This window comes from Atractosteus spatula, chromosome 12 (genome assembly GCF_055471065.1).
Source record: "Atractosteus spatula isolate fAtrSpa1 chromosome 12, fAtrSpa1.hap1, whole genome shotgun sequence".
In the NCBI taxonomy this organism is placed as follows: domain Eukaryota; kingdom Metazoa; phylum Chordata; class Actinopteri; order Semionotiformes; family Lepisosteidae; genus Atractosteus; species Atractosteus spatula.
Window position 1 is genome coordinate 23,608,791 of NC_142717.1, and position 20,586 is coordinate 23,629,376.

The window sequence follows — 20,586 nt, forward strand, 5'->3', positions numbered from 1 at the left end:
AATCTACTCCCTTCAATACCTGAACTGAACTGCAGGTAATACGTAGGACATAATCGCAACCAAGAAATCCATAAATAATTTTAGTACGGTTGAGTACAATTATTTTATATTAACCTGGATTTATATTCCCATGACAGAAGGCACAACACGTCTCTTCAAATTATAAAAAATCAATAACTTTGACAACTGAAGAAGGCTCCACGGCCGAAACGTTGTTTTCTTTCTTCTTTTTTTCAGCATGGAATAAACCTATTACTTGTTCCTTTGCATAAAAAAATCAATGGCATGAATAAAACTCAACAATCCAAGGGTACCTTCGGCATCTTGGCAGCGTGTTTTGTCCTAAGGTCCGACAACATGCCTGAAATTGTGATTAATACCGTTTCAGAAAATTATAGCAGATTGTATGAGTGAAAATGTCTGATATAAACTGTCCATGCCAATGGAGTTTAAAAGTCTAACAATACGTAGCATAGATGAATCATTAAGTCTTAAAAAAAGAAAATATAATTAAGAAAAAATGAACTATTAAAGAAATGTAAGACCGCCTAAGGTACTAAATGAATTTATCCATTTACTGCCTTACGTATTAGGTAAGCATATATAGCACATATATCATAATGATTGTCAGAAAAACTTTGCAGAAACTGGTGTTCAGAGAGTGACATTTCATGCAGTGAGTGAATGTGTATTTCACAATTCAAGAATGAAATATTTGGCATTTTGTGGAATTTCTACTTTGTGAATCGGCATCTTAATTCCCTTTTCAATGCCATATATTTAAATACCACTGCAAAGTCTTTTGTGGGCAATACACCATCAAATATTTTGTATTTAACAGTTACTAATGAAAGCACTATAAAACTTGCATTAACCCTTTAAGTGGTTTGGTAGAACAAAACATAACCAGGAACTCCATGCTAGATACCCACTTCTTCAGAGGGAGATTTCTAAATAGCACTGTAACAAACCTTCCTATTCCTTCTAAACAGACATCTTTACATTGTTTACTAATGACACTGCAAACAAGGCAAGAGGAAAGGCCAAACTTTTATTCATCAATACCTGTGCTGAAATAATCACTAACAGGAACTTAATGTTGACAAAAAATATTTACCAGCACAAAGTAGCATTTTACCAAGTCATAAAACAGGCCACGAACAATTAGTTAAAAAACAATAAAAAAGAACAAAAGATGTAACAATAACTGTATTAAGAAAGAGAACAGTGGCAGCCAGTCTTCGGTATTCCCTCATTTTCTGAGATTGAACTCCAGCAGGAGTAAATCTTAGTGTAAATCTCCTGGACGAGCTGCTGACACACAGGGGAGTACGGGCCATGATCTTCATAGGCATTTGTGACCTAAAGAAGAAAAAATTAAAAGCAGGTCATGACCAAACAGAACGTCTCTACTACCTCCAGAATGGCATTGCAGCAAATGCTGAGATAAACCCTAAGGTTTCAGCCCAAAGCCCTGACACAAAAATATGGTTAGCCTTTTATTTTCATCTCAAGTGTTGCAATACTGTGCTCATTACATTTCTTCATTTGTTCTTATGCGTTTCCATTTAAACTACACTATTCTATTAAATACAAAGCTTCTTTAGAAGTGGGAATACTAGCTCTATAATTATACAATCGGCTCCAACCACAATCTGATTTTAAAATCTACACTCCACCTAAAACACCACCTGTACAGATATGGTCCTAGGTGAGTTGAGCATCTGTCATGCAGTGCTTCATGAACTCGTTTATCCCTATGGAGCCTGCTGCTGGTACCTGTGTATCTGTCCATGCCAGCCACTCTTGAGGATGGATACTCTCCAGGACCAGAGGACTGCTTGCTGCTTGCCATCTGAGAAACAGAACAGAAGAACTTACACTCTGTGGAATTCCGCTGAAGGTTCTGCAGAACCCATTCTCCTGTGAAACCAGTGCATACAGTTGCAAGAAAAAGTCTGTGAACCCTTTGGAATTACCTGAATTTCTGCCTTACTCATAAAAATGTGGTCTGATCTTCAGCTAAGTCACAATAATAGACAAACACAATCTGCTTAAACTAATAACACACAAACAACTGTACTCCTTCTTGTCAGCACTGAACACATTGTTTAAACATTCACAGTCTAGGTTAGAAAAAGAAAGTGAACCTCTAGGCTAATGACTTCTCCTAAAGCTAATTGGAGTCAGGCGTTCCAATCAATGAGATGAGTGAGATGAGACTGGAGGTGTGGGTTGGAGGTGCCCTGCCCTATAAAAAAGGCACACAAAGGTTGGAGTCTGCTCTTCTCAAGAAAGAGCTGTTCATGTGAACCATGCCCTGATCAAAAGAAATATCAGAAAAAGAATTGTAGAGATACATAAAGTTGGAAAAGGCTATAAAAGCATTTCTAAAGGCCTGTGTTCATCAATCCACAGTAAGACCAATTGTACTGTTGCTACTCTCCCTAGGAGTGGGCGTCCTGCAAAGACCACACAAAGAGCGCAGCGTGCAATGCTGAAAGAGGTGAAAAAGAACCCTAGGGTAACAGCAAAGGACCTGCAGAAATCTCTTGATCTTGCCAAAGTCTGTTCATGTGTCCACTGTAAGAAAAACACTGAACAAGAATGGTGTTAATGGAAGGACACCACGGAGGAAACCACTGCTCTCCAAAAAGTACATTGCTGCACGTATCAAGTTTGCAAAAGACCACCTGGATGTTCCACAACGCTTCTGGGACAACGTTCTGTGGACGGATGAGACAAAAGTTGAACTCTTTGGCAGAAACGTGCAACGCTATGTTTGGAGGACACACCAACAGCAAAACCTCATCCCAACCGTGAAGCATGGTGGAGGGAGCATCGTGGTTTGGGGCTGCTTTGCTGCCTCAGGGCCTGGACAGCTTGCTATCATAGAGGGAACAACGAATTCAAAATTGTATCAAGACATTTTACAGGAGAATGTCAAGGTAGCGGTCCATCACCTGAAGCTTAACAGAAGTTGGGTGAGGCAACAAGACAATGACCCAAAACACAGGAGTAAATCAGCAACAGAATGGCTTAAACAGAAGAAATTTTGTGTTCTGGAATGACCAGGTCAGAGTCCAGACCTCAACCCAACTGAGATGCTGTGGAATGACATGAAGAGAGCTGTTCATACAAGGAATCCCAGAAATATCAATGAATTGAAACAGTTTTATGGCCTAAAATCCCTCCTACCCTAAGAGTCCAAGTCACATCAGCAGCTACAGGAAACATATGGTTGAGGTTGATTGCTGCTAAAGGAGGTTCTACCAGTTAATAAATACAAGGGTTCACATACTTTTTCCAGCCTGGACTGTGAATGTTTAAACGATGTGCTCAATATTGACAAGAAGTACAATTGTTTGTGTGTTTTTAGTTAAAGCAGATTGCATTTGTCTATTATTGTGACTAACTTGAAGATCAGATGACATTTTTATGAGTAATTAATGCAGAAATCCAGGTAATTCCAAAGAGTTCACAAATGTTTTCTTGCAACTGTATATGCTATATAGTATGTTATATATGCATTACATTTTATAAAACTTTGGTTAATATATGTTTTGGCTTTGAAATAATTTTGCCTCATAAATAACGGATTCCACGGAAGGCAAGTGGCTCAATCGGTTTTCCCAGGGAGACCTATATCTACCAACTCCCTCTGCACTGGTTGGCGGGATTGTTCTCTCACCGCGGACATAGTCCTCAGCCTGTATTCCATCAGCACATCAGTCAGCTTCTGGGTCACTTTCAAGACGATCTGCGCATCGGATTCGGTTTCGATACGAAAGTTCTCCTGCAGAAAACAGGTTAAAACAATCAGCTTAAAAAAACGCCCCATATTAAACATTCAGAGAAGTAGAAGCTCAGAAATAACCGCAAAGTAAAGTTCATTGAAACAGATACATAAGCTTTACGTGCTGGAAATGTTGGCTGGGAATCTGAAGAAGTACGGAAGTGATAAAGCAACTCAAGGGTGATGAAAATGATAGGATGGGATTCCAGGTTTTTTTTTTAAAGTGTTCTAATACAGTTCTACAACTAACTGGTCTATCAGCCACAGAAAGGTTAATGGATATTATATTCAGGTATGCCAAACCCTTGTATGAAACGGATAAAATCAACCAAAATGAAATGCAAGGACCTGTAGGACTAACGGTAGGCATTTATCTCGTTGTTTTAATACAAAGTATATAGCCATGGTGCTTGTGGAAAGGGATTCAGTGGAGTTCCATGATGACATGTGGTTGGATTACTATATTGCGACCAAGCAAGAAGGGCATAAAGGCTTTCTTGTCTCTCACTTTAGATTGAGCTAATCCAGGCCTTAATACATATATATTCACACTTACAGGAGCAAACAATCAATACAGTAAATGGACAACCAGAACAGAACCAGAAAAGAAGTCAAGCAGACTCGTCATGCAAACACGCTGGCTCACTTTCTCAACTCCTCTGAGCTCGTGCTACAAGTACGGCTCCCAGCAGCCTGGTCTGTGGAGAGATGGAGGCTGTGCAAGGTGAGCCACATCAGTGTCAGAAGTGGTTGGTGTTCATACAAGTATGTCCCTCTTCCCTTTGAGCCAGAAAAACTCCAAACCTCACTGTGGCTACAGAGGGTATAATACTGTTGAAGGAGAGTCTCAGATGATAGAGACTATAAATACACATCAATGTCTCGCCTCCAAACATACAGTTTTGAAGGAGCAAGAATGTAAGAAGTCTATGAAATTCAAGACCCATTTGAAAGCCTAGACTACCCGGAGCTGCTCATTCATTATCATGGATTCTTTAATTCATGAATGATGAATAATGTCTGATTCCCGCAGAACTCCCATCCCCTTGGACTCCCTTCAAGACAGACATCTTTATTCTACAGTAAATGGGCGTAGTTTGGTGGATTACTCTCAAGACGCAGAAATACATCAGATTTTCAACTGCATTCACTGCAGATAGTGCAGAGTCAGCTTAACTAGAATTTCAAACTTCAATTAGAAAGATTCTTAGCCAACAAAGTACCTTCAAACCTAAAAGCTTTTGCAGTCCTCTGGAACTACTACCTCCTGATAGCTACAGAATACATTTTCTGCAGCTTATATGCACTAGTTTACCCAAATCCCTGCTAAAGCTATATTTCTTATAGTAGCAGAATGCTTGTGTCTGCTATCTTGTCTAGGTCTCACAGAACGACTGGGTACTTCTTCCGGAAAGTCACAGGTTTGTACCAGTTTAATTTGCAGCATTCTTGATGGGAGTATAAATGTTAGTTATAAACAAAAGCAAATAATACATTTATATTAAAACATTTAACCAATTTCCAAAGAGGCAAGAGATGTTTCCTCAGGTCTCTTGGAACTTTATTAACCTTCTCCATGATAAGAGCGGATACATACCAGACATTCAAAAAGAGTAGCTGGAATATTCTTCTCGGAGGCTCTTGAGTAGGGGCCTTCATTCTGACATGAAGACACAAAATAAAATGAGGCAGAAGTACGCTTGTCTTGAGCGCCTTAACTCTTCTGATGTTCAGTTTTGTTTAGAATAATATTGACAACGTATCACCATTGTTCGAAGGTTCATCAATACAAAGTACGTCTAGCTGTAATTAAGACAAATTACCCGCAAACATTCTTCAGATACAGTCCATGCCAACATAACAGAATATATTCTCACAGTGTGCAGTCTTTCTCCCCGGTATTTATTACCTGAGAAAAATGCATGCCCTCTGGTCTCCTGCCAGCAAAGCTCTCGAATTCCCTGCATTAAAGAGAGGACTCTGGGTCAGGAAGGTCAGGCTCGTAATGGATTTTAAACCAGGCATCTTCAATTGAACCCTTTTTTAAAAACTAAGGCAGTTTTAAAATCTGAGCTGTTAAAGAAGGCAATGCACTGTAAAGACAAGCAGCGCATAACCTGAAAACACAAACCACCGGATCGTGCTAGCAGTGCACTTCAGCTCATTACCTCCTCATGATGTTGGAGGGCCTGGCTTCATAATCGTTCCTCACTCTCTTGTCCATCGGAGGGCCTCCTTCAGGACACCGCCCGCTGCTGGAGAAATCGTCACAGTAGCGCTGCTGGGGGCCAGCGCCGAGCTCTCGTGAAGGAAGGTCGCTCTCATACATCCGTCCGTCACCAGGGTACCCCTGCAGGGGCATGTCGCCCAGATGCCCCCTCATCGGGAAATCATCATTTCCCATTGGCATGTCATTCGAATACATTCTCCCGGGAAAGTCAGGAAAGATTCCTTGAGGGTTTTCAGCAGGATACCCCTGGTCTGGAAAAGCAGGAGGGTATCTTTCCCCTGCCACAAAATAAGACAGCGAGAACTGAGTGTGACCACAAGCACCCCGATTTACACAGGAGATACCACGGCCAAGCTGTTTATACATCTGCAGGACTTCAATCTGCAAATAGATTTGTTCATTCTATGGTGTTGTTTGCCCTTTCCCCTTTTCTCTGGAAAAGCAGTTCACTCGCTTGTTCCACAGGAACTCATCCATCTTTCAAAGTAGCACAAATAGTACAACAGGGATTGAGGAACTGCATATGGCATTACTTCCACGAACAGCACAAGACCAAGCGAGTCCAAATACCTAACTGACACCTCATCTGGCTTTTTAACCCACAACATCTAGTAGATCTCAAGTGTGACTAGAATGCAGCATTTCAACTGGTTCTATCTGCCAGTAGGAACCAGGGATCAAACCCCATTTTAAATTTAATTTAATTTAAAGGTGCTGGTTAAATTTAACCAGGTTTTGTCATGTCATTCCTTTTGGAGGAATCTTCTGCTGAACCTTAACCCGCTGTAAACCCATGCAAACTCCAAACAGAAGGGATCCAAGCTCAGAATCATAAGCCAGGGCCACAGAGGGGTGAGGCCACAACGTAAACTATGTGATCCTGCAGCCATGTCATAATCAGTTAAGATTAAAGCGCACTGTTAGCTCAAATATTTCGGAGACACATTCCTGTTGATGCTTTGGACACTGGAATGTCCTTCAGATCCCACCATCCTCCAGGCATTTCATTACAGCCACGTAAAGATGGATGTAACTTTTATGGCTTTCTGAAAAACCCAGGACCAGGTTTGAAAGCATTTCATTTTGAATTCTGTAGCTCTGCTGAAGGGCTTGATCTCTCACATTAATCAATACCTTGATTTCAGCATTTCATTCTATAGTCTTCCTTGAAATAATGAACAATAAATTGAAGCAGAAGATACTTATCTCCTTGAGGTGCCCGTTACTAGCATTTGCAATGACTATGCAGAAACTTGAGGAGCCAATGAACAAAAGGTCAGTTTTGCAGCATTTCCCCATTTGACAAACCACACTTGGAACTGGTATTTAAGACTAGTTTGGTTCTTGTATATGGTAATGTGGATGACAATTACTTTAGGCACCTTTAAGAGTGTGGATAGAACTTAAATCTAGAGTATCCCATACACAAGACATGTCTGAGAAAACACTGCATTCCTTTAAGAAGTTGATACACCAATAGTGAACAAAAATGTAATTCTGGAAAGGTCTTACATACAGCAGATGTCAACAGCTATGTGGCCACATGTGCACTTTACAGGTGCCCAGGTACAGTATGTTGTGCAAGCAAATGGAGGCCAACAGCTTGCTGGGCTAATTCAGCACTCGCAAGACATTACACGTACTGATTCGTCTCTCCTTCATTTCTAATGACATTAAAGCGCTGCCTGATCCCATGTTTGGTTTGTTCCTGTAGCCGAGCTCCCTCAGGGGATGCCAACCCACACAGTTTCTGCCCGGTTGCTGTCACAAACGTTTTCTGAAAACAAGTTACAGACCTTGATTTTGGCCTCCTAGTCTGGCTGACCTTGGCTTCACGGCAGAAACTGTACCAAAAACACATGATGGGAGGAAAAAAAATCCAAAGATCAAATTCGAGATGGTGGGTGGGTGGGAGGGAATAAACACTTTTCAAATATCACCCCTTTACGCACTCACACTGGCATATTTAAGAATCATCAATAACAGTATTTTGCTCAGGTAATAAAACATGGAAATCAATTAGGTCAACAAAAGGTAACAATGTTTTTGTTCTGAGAAAATTAAGCTACTTTGTTTATTTCAATCACAACATTAGTATGAGTAAAGGGAGAATCTTTATTCAGAATTACTTAGTCTGTCAATAAATGTTATGCAGTTACGATGTCTATTGCTCTGACTTGTTACTTTGGTGGCACAAATGGATTTATTCCAGTTTTTCTTCAACCTATCAACAACAAAAACAAGTGCAAGGAATACCAAAATACAGCTGTTAGCAGCAATAATAATAGAAACTCACGCATTCCCTGGAAAGCTGCCACCTCACTTGGTTCCTTCATCAGGACCTGCAACACAAAAAGTCCATTCAGCTGCCAACAACTTGCAAGTTCAATCCCGAAATAAATTACATGCAGAGTAATAAGTGCAGAGTAACCAATCCAATGAGGTGGCTTAAGAAGCGCTTGTGCTCTCGGTATTTAGGGTGTTATGTAGTCATGGTCATTTGAATCAACAGAAGAAGCAAAGACGTCGGCACATCTCCTCATTATATTAGATAATAGAAAGCCGGATAAAAAAGTGAAATACACAGTTGAATTCTATTAGTCAAGTAACTTTTGAACTACAACTGTGTTCCTCACAGTCCAAATTTAAGACTTGAAGCCTATAAAAGAGATCCAGGTGGAGTGAGTTTGACTGATTAGGAGATGCTGCTTTGGAAAACAAAAAAAATGGACAAATTCTGCCAAGTCAGAAGAAAAATGTAAATTACTCCAGCTTTGGACAGTGTTTCAGATTTTCTCTCAGTACACGGCTACAGCCTGAAGGAAATACCTTGTTAATGACATTCCTGTCCCAGTGGACATGACCTTTTAACACTCAGTGCTGCGGTTCTTATTGCTCAGCTGAGACGCACCTGGACACGGACCTGCATACGGGTGTATGTGAGGCTTACATGGGGATCTCTTACATCCGTGCAGCAGTCGATTGGCTCAGAGAGAGGAATATACATTATCTGGATATTTCTAGTTTTTAATAATAAGTACAAATAAATTCTAGGTACAACACAGAGAAAGGCAGAGAGAACTGGAATGCTTACAGCACCCTCTCAGTCAGCATAGTGTTAAGAGTTTCATCTGAAAATGAAGCTAAATTCCACCTTTCACCTGAGGGATCACTGTTTATAATGCCAATCCCATTTTCTACTGCATTTCAACTACAAAACAAACCATTACAAATGCATTTAAGAAATGAAAAACCAAGCATTTTCCTGAATAATCACAAGTGACACAGTCAACAGCAGTGAACTGTGAGGTAATTCACAGGCTGACAAATGCCTTCTGTTTAAAGGACTACAGTGACAGTGCCTTTATTTTAGAATCAAGGGAGCCAATGCACACCTAGTCCCACTTGTGGCTGAACAACTCTCTGCCTCGGCAGAGCCTCAGCGCAGTGACCGGGACTTCAGCGGATTTCTGACAGGACACTGAAATTTGATTGCCTACCATTTTATTCTAAAAAAGTGGCATTCCTTCCGATTGGAAACTAACCATGAGGCCAGAGGAGTACACCCGATACAGACCGGCAGCCAGTACGACAACTGTGCTGTTCCTCTGTTACGAACGGGGTGAAGTCTGGTGCTCTCAAAGGAATTTTGTGTACCGTCTCTGAAACTTTTTACAGCACAAAACCGAGCTTCATTGCCGACAACCCTGATTGCACTATCTGACCAGCAGGTGGCGACTGTGACCTTGATTTTCCCCCTTCCTTCAGCTTTCTCCACTTCGCCAGCCGATTCTTTAATGGTCTTGCGAACCATAGGATCTTCCACTGCTTTGTCTTCCTCAAACGGGACCACGTCAGGGTGCGCCTTTTTCTGAAACAGGAAAAAAAAAAAGTGGGAAAAATGGGATAATAAGGCTTTCTGCCATACAGTGCCATTCAAACACATCGAGATCTAGTCAAAAAAGAAAATGGGTTAGGCCTGCAAAGGTTCAAAAATCATAGCGAATGCACAACTGACATAGCTATGTTAAAAACTATACCATTCAGATACCAGCTGAACAAAAACACAGTACTTCCAGTCCTCCTGACTGCAAGAAAAATAATACTTCATATTCTCTGAAACGCAAGGATCTTGGGCAGTTAAGATCAAAACTGAAATCAAACTCGTGCAGTATCAGAATAAGACCCACCAAGTTCCCAAAATGCTGTATGGGTCAAAACTCACATTGGACTCATTAGTAGCTGACAACATACCTAATGCTACAAAAATCATGATTCTTGAATGAAGACCTGGACATAATTCTATATTAGTTCAGGTGGGGCGCTGCGTCAGCATGCGTAGGCTCCAAAGGAACAAGTAGGTTCCTTTGCAGCCTACTTTTATTCAATGCCAGGTTTATTCAATGCTGAAAAAAAGAAGAAAGAAAACACAACGTTTCGGCCGTGGAGCCTTCTTCAGGTGTGACACACCGAAACGTTGTGTTTTCTTTCTTCTTTTTTTTCCAGCACGGAATAAACCTATTAGTTGTTCCATAATTCTGTATTGCCAGAATTGTGTTTTTACTATGTTTAGTTTGCGAGAATACAATAATTCTATCTACATATTCTTCAGTTCGAAAGCAGCCTTAAAAGAAGGTCATGTCATTGTTCTGTTTTACATTGAAAGCAAGCTGCAGTAAACATTATTGCAGAATGTGCATCCATCTAGGAAAGGATTTGTTCAAATATCTCAGAATTGTGCCCATCTCTACTTATACCTAACAAAACTTTGACATGAGTTGTATTCTGGTGGAATGGAGAGAAAACAGCACCACATACTATTTTGGAGAAAATATGGATTATGCACAAGACTTTTCAAGGAGACCACTTACCATATACCTGTAGCAGTGCTTCCAGCCTTTAACGTGCGCTATAATCTCGCTCTTCAGAACCTGCACTTTGCACAGCCTGCACTGGTAATGCGGCTGCACAGTCCTGCTGGGACTACGGTATTCCCACACATACTGCAGGCCTGCCAATGGCAAAAAAAACGCAAGGCTAAATAAGATCGGTGCATTAAAACATAGCAGGCACTTCAGCAAGAGTTTTCAAAGTGCTTATATTCGGAGTATATTGAGACTAGCTGGTAGTAACTCCACTGATCCCTCTCATGATCAATATCAAATAATGCCTTCAAACAGATGTTTAAGAGTTTGTCAGTGAAGACGTTTTAAAATGAGGAATACTTTTATTCCACATTCAAACCACTCAATCAATAACTGAATTCATAAAAAATGAATGTGTAATTTTATGTGATGTGAGTGTGATGGCTGGTGGTGTACATTTACAGGGCTCTGGTATAGTTGTCTGGACTCTTGTAGGGGTGGTATAAAACGAATATGTATGGGTAGATGGCTCTCAGGTAACATTTACCTGAGACCTGTGGGACCTGTATAAAACTTCTGTAGGTTTCTGCATGTGTAAAACAGATGCCTTGATGTAAGACAAATTCAGGAGAAATCAGATTAAATATTTTCACATCATAGTAACACTAGTTTTAAATTATACAGAGAAACTACAAGCTTCTCCAAGTGAACCACAGTTAGTATGCTACTTAAAAGCCTAAAAAGTCAGCCCACAAATATTGTTGCAGATACTTTCCTTGACAGTATACTAAAATCCTGCTCTGCTCCACACACCCACCAGTCATTCCAATATCTCACCTATTATGGGTTCAGTGCAGGTCACTAATATCTTGTCCAGGAGGGACTTCACATTTACTCCTGGGCGCGTGGAGCCTGGGCAATGGCAGAAAGAGTAATACAGAGAGAAGTCAGAAGGGAGCAATGTGGAGTTCAATGGCCTGCAACCATTGCACTAGGTGAGCACAGGATTTAATCACCTGTATGGCACATGACAGCTTCAGTTTTAGGAATGTATGGTTGACAATGCAGTGTCCACACAAAACTGTAGTTAAATAAAGTTAAGCTTTTAAGAGGAGGACTGTTAAAGCTGAACCCTCAGTGAGTGTTGTGGTTTTCTTGGTTTCACAACACCTGATCTGTCAGATAATTACATTTTAGATAGCAGCTATATTCCATTTCATGTTTACGTTCACCATGAGCATCTTTTAAAGCCTACATTCTCCAACTTCATCAAATTATAGTGAATCTCCCAGACCTAGAGAAATGATTGCAGCCCCACAGTTACAATTAATTTTATAAATAAGACATTTGATCCCCCATCATTATATGTTCTAGAAGTATTAAATTCAAAGGGGGTGTTTCCTTGCTGCACAAAATAGTGGAATTAGGAGTTGAAGTGCAGAAAAGGAGAAAGAGAAGTCGTGCTCAATATTAAACAGGTATGGTTACTTTGTTTTAATTGTATTTGATGCTCAAAAACCTTATGTGCATAGATAAGTGGACAGAAAAAGAATGAGGGCGTTAAGGACACTCTTTGTTAACTTGCAAAACTAGGATCCCACTGATCATTAAGAGTCTCCGACCAGCAAAATCTCTGCAAAATGTGCGACAGCTCATTACAACTTTCCTTGGAAGGCAGCAGATCAGCGGATTTCAGTTTAAGAGTAAATGGGGTCTCTTTCCACCACTTGCGCCATCATTTCGCATGAACATGGCAAAAACCCTTCCACGAATGTGGCACAACTTCATACAGTTCATGTTTTTCTGAAGCAGAACAAGCAGAATTTGTTCTGGCACCCACTTGTGTGGATTCAACGAGGACGGTGAGCTACTGTGCCAGTCACTCCTTTTGTTACAAGTCCACTCCTTCACATTACGCCTTCACTGCAAAGACCACAGCAAACATCCCCGTGTCGCCACGCTCTTACGCAAAACCGTCTTAGTTTAAAAAAAGCTCTTCACCGTTTGCATGAAGAGGACGGCAAAACAGGAATGCCTCTCTTGAATTCCATTGCTGCACTATGGGATACAATCGGTCAATTAGCCTATCTGAACTGAAGAGCAGGAGCTTCAACACCTTCTAGGAATCGTACCTTCACATAGGTGACCGTCTCATCAACACAGCATGAAACACTTGACGCAAAGTGAGACCTAGTAGATTCTGCTTTGCCTCGCGCACATATGCCTTGTATAACAGTATCCCTGTCTGCAGTCCCATCCCCACATATTGTGCATCTTTGCAGTGTTGGTGGTACAAAAAGCCACTCAGCGAGAAGCCTCTGCAGCCTTCACATCAACTGTCCTGTGACTTCCAGCTACTATAGTTGCCCTGACAGCCCATTTAACGTTCCATGAAAAGGTTACGTTGCTGCCGAATGGCATGGAAATGATGTCACGGGTGTTAAGGATACCCGTCCATACATTTTCTAAACGCTTCTTCATATTCAGGGCTGCAGGGGATCCAGAGCCTATCTCATCAAACAACTGGCGCAAGGCAGGGTCCACCCTGGACAGGCCACACACACACACACCAGGGCCAGTTTTCCCCAGAAGCCAGTTAACCTACCAGTATGATTTGCGACTGCGAGAGGAGGAAACCCTCATAAACGTGGGGAGAACATACAAAATCCACACAGATAGCACCCTGGGTCTGGAATTGAACCCAGTGCTGAGAGAGAGCAATGTTAACCTCTGGGCCTCGGTGCGCCACAAGGAATAATATCGAAATCATTACAAAAGTAGATTTTTAAGATTGTCGAGAGATTGTGAAACCTATTTTCTTTCTTATTTTAAAATATAACACCATTTATGGATTGATGTTGTCCTGTTTGGCTCATCTGACTTTGATCTCTGACACACACTGGAGAGGTTCACAGCCGAGTGTGACGCACCCAGGAGGAGGGTCAGCACCTCCCAATCTGAGGTCATGGTTCTCCCCTGGAGAGAGAGGATCTCAGGGTAGACTTGTTCATAAGCGAGGGGAGAGAGGATCGCGAGACTGACCAGTGGATCGGTGCAGCAGCTGTTATCATGCAGAAACTGTACAGAACCAGGGTGAAGTGGGAGCTGAGCTTTCAGACAAAGCTCCTCTTCTGGTCAATTTATGTCACAGTTATCACCCATGATCACGCACTTTGGGTAGCGACTGAAAGAATGAGATCACGGGTACACGTGGACTGAAATTTCTCAATTGGAGTGCCGGGCTCACTCTCCATGACAGGGCGAGGAGCTCAGCAATCCAGGAGAACTGCGCATTAGACTCGCTGCTCCTCCAGATCAAGGGGAGCCAGCTGAAGTGGCTTGGGCATTTGCTGAGGATGCCCCCCCGACACCTCCTGCTGGAGATGTGCTGGGCACAGCCCACTGGGAAGAAATCCCAGGCAGATCCAGAATATGCTGGTATATCTCTCAGCTGCCCTGGAAATGCCCGGGAGTCAGGAAACACACACAGAATTCACTCATCAATGCCACTTAGCGACAGAGATCACATTACAGCAAGAAACAGCCTGCGAAGTAGAAGGATGACAACCATCAACAATGACAGGTTAATGGTGAGGAAAGCAAAGTACTTAAGAGCACCTTGCTTGCGTGCCGCCAAGCCTGCAGGGGGCTGTCCTGGCAGAAACACGCCTGGCATCAGCAAAGCCACTCAGCCTCTGGCTGACCTTGCCAACCAAAATCCAGCTGTGCCCACGATCGGGTGCTTTTCAGAGCTACAGTGGTCCTGCATTAGGATAGCTATCTTCTCTGAAGGAACAGGCAGTCCCATTTGAACATCACGGACATCCGTAATGCACACTGGGAAGTTTCTAAAAAAGCAGATTTGCGATTCCTAATGTTTATTTAGTGTACACTTCAGCTTAAAGAACATCAGACGTGGGTTGCGGGGCAGAAGTCTTTCAGGGAAGAAACCCTATTATGTGGCAAAAATCGAAGCCATCTTTCACAAAAGTGGTTCAGCTCTGAACCCTTGTGATCCATTCAGGTCAAACTGATTTTTGAACCTGTTTTCTCAGCAGCAGGTTTTAGGCCCAGTTTTATCAGCAGCACATTAGATAAAACCGGATGCCAACTTGAAATATGCAGCATTTACGTCCCCTGTATTACAGGGAGGAAAAAACATTTTCAAAGCTGCATCTGTGAGGAGTCCTCATCTACCATACGCGAGAAGAAACAGAAGCAAACCCACGAGAGGGCAAGACTGTCAAAGAGAGGCATCGAAAATCCTGCTCACTCTCTTCCGAGCCATATTTTTATGGCAGGCCTTTCAGGCCCTCTCAAGCTGGACAAACTCTTCCAGCTGGGCCATAAACCCACAGCACCTCTCCAAGAGGAACCTGCAGGTGTGACAGCAGCTTCCAGAGCACATTATTTTGGTCTTATCATGAACTTACCTGGTTCACCGAGCTGCTGTTTTTTCTGTCAAAGGATGTGTTTTTAACCATCAGGGAGAAGAAAAAGACAAGACAGCTGTTAGTGAACAACACAGATTAACAGCGAGCCGAGCCCCTCTCACTGGGAGAGAACATCAGCGACTGCGGGGCTTCAGCCCATACAGCGTACAACTCTTTATCTTACCCTGCACCTCTCTGTTCTGCAAGAGGTCAACGTGATGAGAACCTAAACTCCATCACTCTCATTTTGTCAGGGACATCTTGGAAAATAAGACTACAAATGATTCGAATATTACATTTAAACACCAAAGGATAAGGAGTTACTTCATGACTTACAACACACCATGTAACAAACTTGAAGCTTGGTTTTGTATACTTAACTGCTCGCTCTATTTCAAGAGTGAATTTAGCAGTAACGTTTAAATCTTGAGTCCATTTCTCTCTCGCAGAACGAGAATATAATTGGCTGGGAGTTTTAAACACAGCCAGAAATAAGATATGCATAGTGCTTTCAACCCAAAGGATCACAAAGCACAACACAAGTAGGACAGGCCTCCCTTCACTGAACACTGCAAGACAGCACCCACTGTTTTGCACCAGATCACGAGATTAAGTAAAGAAAAAGGCTCTCTGGACCAGCAGGTTCTAGGAGCTCAGGGCCTCTTCAAAGAATTATGTGAAGACAGCTCCCATTCCTAAAGAAATGAGACGCAATGACCTAGACTTATCAGTTAAACTGGTCTAACACAAGTTAACCAGTTATAGAAACATGACAGACAGAATTTTCTTATCTATGAACATCCCTTTGTGGACTGGTGTTGCTTTATACAAGCAGACCACAATCACCTGAACTGAAGCACGCTGCATCAGTGAAGGACTGAGCCACTCCAGGAACCCGTCCCTACAACTGTGCAACAGCAAGTGGTTCAAACTCTCCAGAGTCATGTGCTGATAGGAGCTACAGGGCCTCCTTAGAAGCATAGCTTTTCCTGCTAGCCCAAGTGTGCCTTAGAACGCAACGGTCCTTCTTTCAGCACAATGATCATGGACCGAACAGGAAAAAGCAGTATGGAATCAGGACACTCGCCACACATCTGTGGTCAACAGTGTGCAACGGGTAATAAAAGTATAAATTAAAAAAAAAAACATCTGAGAAGCTCTTCATCTTGCAGATGAGAGACGTCTATATCAGTTTCTGCAATATGGCTCCAGTTTAGCCAGAAGGACTGTGCGCACCAGAAGTACAGAGCCTTCTCGCTCATGTTACACTACACATATCTTTGTGTGTTGTGAAAAAAAAACATTACACACAGAAAACAGGCTGCAGGAAACTGAGAGGATGATTTCAGCTCTGAAGCGCTCAGAGGGGCACCACAAGAGTCATTACTGAGATTTCTGATCAATTTCCAAAACATACAGGTAGTGGGCAAAAAAAAAATGGAAGCACCTGTATATGAGGTGCCTAATGCCACGAAGGAAAACGCTGAGCAGGCCTGGTGCAAAGCACAACAGCAGACAGAAGAGCACTCTCCAGGATCGTGATGTTCCTGCATTAATCCAAAGTGCAAGACAACACAGATGAGCAACTGCAGATTGCAAACGTTAACCTGGAGCACAGGAAGCCAGCTTCCTCATAATTGGCCCACCAAGAACTCCCGAGAGCCAGACACCAGTCAGGATACCATGCATAAATTGCTCATCGTACCAGCAATGCACGTTTGTGACTCTTGTGGTGCAAACAGCCAAGGCAAAGGACTACTGAGAAGTGGAGAAATAGATACAGTAAGATCATAATGCTGGGAGGAGGGGTATTTTTTTCTGGCATGGCTTGATACGTCCATTCCCTTAGAAAGTAAGGTCAGTGCTAATCACTACTTAATGGTGCCGAGTGATAATCTTCACTTCATGATGGGTCACAGCTTTTCTTTCCTGTCAGGAATGGTATCTTCCAGGAAGAAGAGCATCTGTGGTCACCCAGTTGTTTGACGGACGCTGAGGTTATCCATATATCACAGCCTGATCATTCACCAGATCTGAACCCAGTGAAGCATTGATGGGATATTTTGTACTGACATCTAAGACAGCAAGTTTTTCCACCTCCGCCAACCCGGCACAAGTTAACTGACTTGTTTGGGGAAAACTGCATCCCTCTTGCAGATTTCCACAGACTGGTAGACTCTCCGCCACAGCACACACAGACCTCGCTGGCTGCACATGGTGGCCCAACGCCATATTAACCTTAGGATTTCCAATTGTTTTGTCCACTACCTGTACATATCTATCATATCAGAAACCGCACATCATATACAATTGAGGGGCAGACTGCCTGGTGGTCCAGGTCAGTAAACGCAGCTGGACAGGAATTAGGACACCAAGGAGAACCATGGTTCCTGAACACCTTGCCACCATCATGTGCATGATGTGGCATAGTTGCCTGGTGGGCCGAGCGAGTCGTGGCATCTGATGGCTCCATTCTGCCTCAGTCTGCCACTCGGCGCTCGGGCAGAGGAGTGGCTGTAGATACCACAATGATCTCCGCGCTACTGCAACAGAACAACTGCCAGAACAGATGCAGAACGCAAGTACAAGGATACGCAAGGCCCTAAAGGTCACATGAGCCTCTTCGGGGCATAGCAGCTTTAATAAGTCTTTACCAGCCTAATTCAAAACTTAACTGCGCTCTTGCACAGCCAGGGAAGCGAAACAATATTCACGACGCTTGTTCAGACAGCATTAATATTATATTCACTTACCTTCTGGTGTTTAGCGCCCCTGCAATGTTCCTGTAAGGCCTGGGCTGATGTGCAGTATATAAGGCATAACTACAGTAAAGGGGAAAAAAAAAGTGCTGAAAAGAACTGAATCTTCTATTTTCACACAATTTTCAAGTCTTTTTTTATTTAAGGAACTAGACATCTCAAAATCAAATAACAGACCTGCATTTAACTTGACAAGATGCGATTATTCTTTAAGTCCTGTGTTGACCAAACTCGTTGAACAAGTGAAATGCGAAAAATAACCAGATTTCACTATACAGCATATTGCTAAACACATTCAATTTAATACCGAAACAAATCTCAAACCACCCGGATACAGATGGACATCGGAACATTAAGTGACTTGCCAATGAGGTCATTTTTATCCTCAATCCAACATGAAGAAAAAAAAACAGTACCTGACACCCAGGTGCACAGCAGTCAGGAGGATAAAACACCAAATCACTATCTGCCACTTCTCTAAAATATTGTTATATATTGGAAGGCAAACACCAAAAAGCTCTGCTGAATTGCATTTATTTTGCATTATTTAAACTAACACTACATACCAGATTCATTTTTGCTGCTGAATTCAAGACTAAATACACGACTACTGTCCCCATCAAGTTGTACGTGCAAAGGCAGTGCTACCAGATGCTCACCTTACAGAAATGTGCTTCTTTGATAGGCTTTTTATTTATCACACTGCTCTTCACATCCACGTCCATTCTGTAAACAGAACACATTTGGGAAATGATACGAAAATGTATATGTATAAACATTTACAAAATGCCTGGGGAAAGTCATCGCCTGTGATAGGATCTTCAAACATTCATAATTTTATGTTTTCATTTTCATCATACATTTTAAAAGAGAACATCTTAATTTTCACTTTATGGCAGGAACGAGATAATACACAGCAAACTCAATACATAATATTCACGGCAATACATGTTTCTTTCTTAAAATACAGTGAAGAAAAAGAAACGGAAGACAAATTAGAAACACCCTTTCACGCAGCTATAGTACTTATATTTCCTGCCTAACGAAGTTTTTAAGAGATTTTGATTTTATGAATGCATAACGCGTCGTTCGGCACCAAAAAGAACACAAACTTTACTTCGCCCAACAAATTAAAGTCTACGAGAGTTCTAACGTAACAAGTAAGTTTAATTCCAAGTAGCAAAACTCGGATCACATCATAATCACAAAAAAAATGAAAGGGATTCGAATAATTATAACCTCGTGTAAATGCACTATCAACTATCAACCACGCAATCTGCGCAAATCGAAGTCGCCGGAGAAGACGCGGTACAGATCTAAAACAAACATTGCGGGCTTACAGAAAATATAAACGTCAGGTTTATTGTACCCCTGCACAGAGAAGTGACATTCACCACCAATCTAGACTTAGATCTGTTTTTATAAATGAACTCTCTACTTACCTAAAGCATGAAAAATAGGTAACACACTCAACCGGGCCAAAAAAAACCTTTCAGCAAGGAAAAACTTCCGCTTCCGGTTTTGAAATTAAAGAACTTCACGTCACAGGAAGAAGACGAAAATCGGAGGGTTAGAGTTATGTGCGTATTTTAAAGTTTAAAATACGCACATCAAAACACAAAGGAGAAAAGGTATCCAAAAATGAAAAATAAACAAACAGCACAAAATAATACTCTACCAGAGAACATTACAAATCTGAACACAATAAGTTAAAGTTTTACATACATGAGTTGTTTCTTGTTATTTTTCAAGTTGTTAATGGAGTTTAAGTAATATTGCATTTCTACCTTATATTATACGTTTATTTATAATTAATCTTAGTAGTACTGCATAGATATCACAACAAAATGGTCTAATGGTACTCCAGCCTCTTATGCTTATAAGTTATAATGTCCTGAAACTATTTAGAAGTTCGGTATTTTTAGATAGAAGAACGTCTCAAGATCAGAACATGTGAGAAGAGGGATTTGAGCGAAGAGCTGTGACATGGCTGTAACCATGATGAAAACCTTCATTTGAGGCAGTTGTGATTTGCATGTTAACTTCAACTGCAGAAAAAAAACGTCCTAACAGCAAGGGGTTTACTATGAATACGTTTGCTAAATTATTACCAATACCTTTTAAAGAGAATATAAGTTGTAAAACAAAAACAAGAAAACCACAATACCAACGCGTTCGTATTTCGGATTACTAAGTACTTTTCAATTAAAAAAAAAACAAACATAACCAACAGTGCAACGCACATGAAAAAAAAAGAAGCCGGTTTCCGGTTTCGTCGCACAGTAATGACTTAATCCATAAATTTGAATATAGCGTGAAAATAAATGTCATTTTACAATTTACAAAGACCTTATATTCCCAGGGATTTTTCGAGATCTGTCAGGCTTTAAAACCTGTATTAAATCGAATAACATTTTCCTATTTTCGCTCTTAAACATCTGCGTAATGTCGGACACTCCTTGAAGCCGTCCAGAACGGCGGAAATTAGCGTCTTCTGCGCGTC

At 41.6% G+C, this 20,586-nt stretch overlaps 1 protein-coding gene across 2 annotated transcripts; it reads right to left on the reverse strand.

Annotated features, from left to right (window-relative positions):
* Window positions 1-1,032: 1,032 nt before the first annotated feature.
* Window positions 1,033-20,578, reverse strand: LOC148822793 (uncharacterized). Of its 2 annotated transcripts, XM_088928930.1 has the most exons (15): window positions 19,526-20,578; window positions 18,743-18,809; window positions 18,078-18,146; window positions 15,325-15,349; window positions 11,729-11,803; window positions 10,898-11,037; window positions 9,772-9,897; window positions 8,323-8,368; window positions 7,823-7,870; window positions 5,965-6,304; window positions 5,706-5,757; window positions 5,394-5,456; window positions 3,692-3,796; window positions 1,780-1,855; window positions 1,033-1,362 (listed from the first exon to the last, which is right to left on the reverse strand). In XM_088928930.1, the coding sequence occupies exons 2-15, from the start codon at window positions 18,806-18,808 to the stop codon at window positions 1,346-1,348; spliced, it is 1,248 nt and encodes a 415-aa protein (XP_088785056.1). In that variant the 5' UTR covers window position 18,809; window positions 19,526-20,578; the 3' UTR covers window positions 1,033-1,345. The 2 variants fall into 2 exon arrangements, with proteins under 2 accessions (XP_088785056.1, XP_088785057.1); XM_088928931.1 differs by lacking the exon at window positions 7,823-7,870 and having other exon boundaries at window positions 19,526-19,659.
* Between the last annotated feature and the right edge of the window lie 8 nt (window positions 20,579-20,586).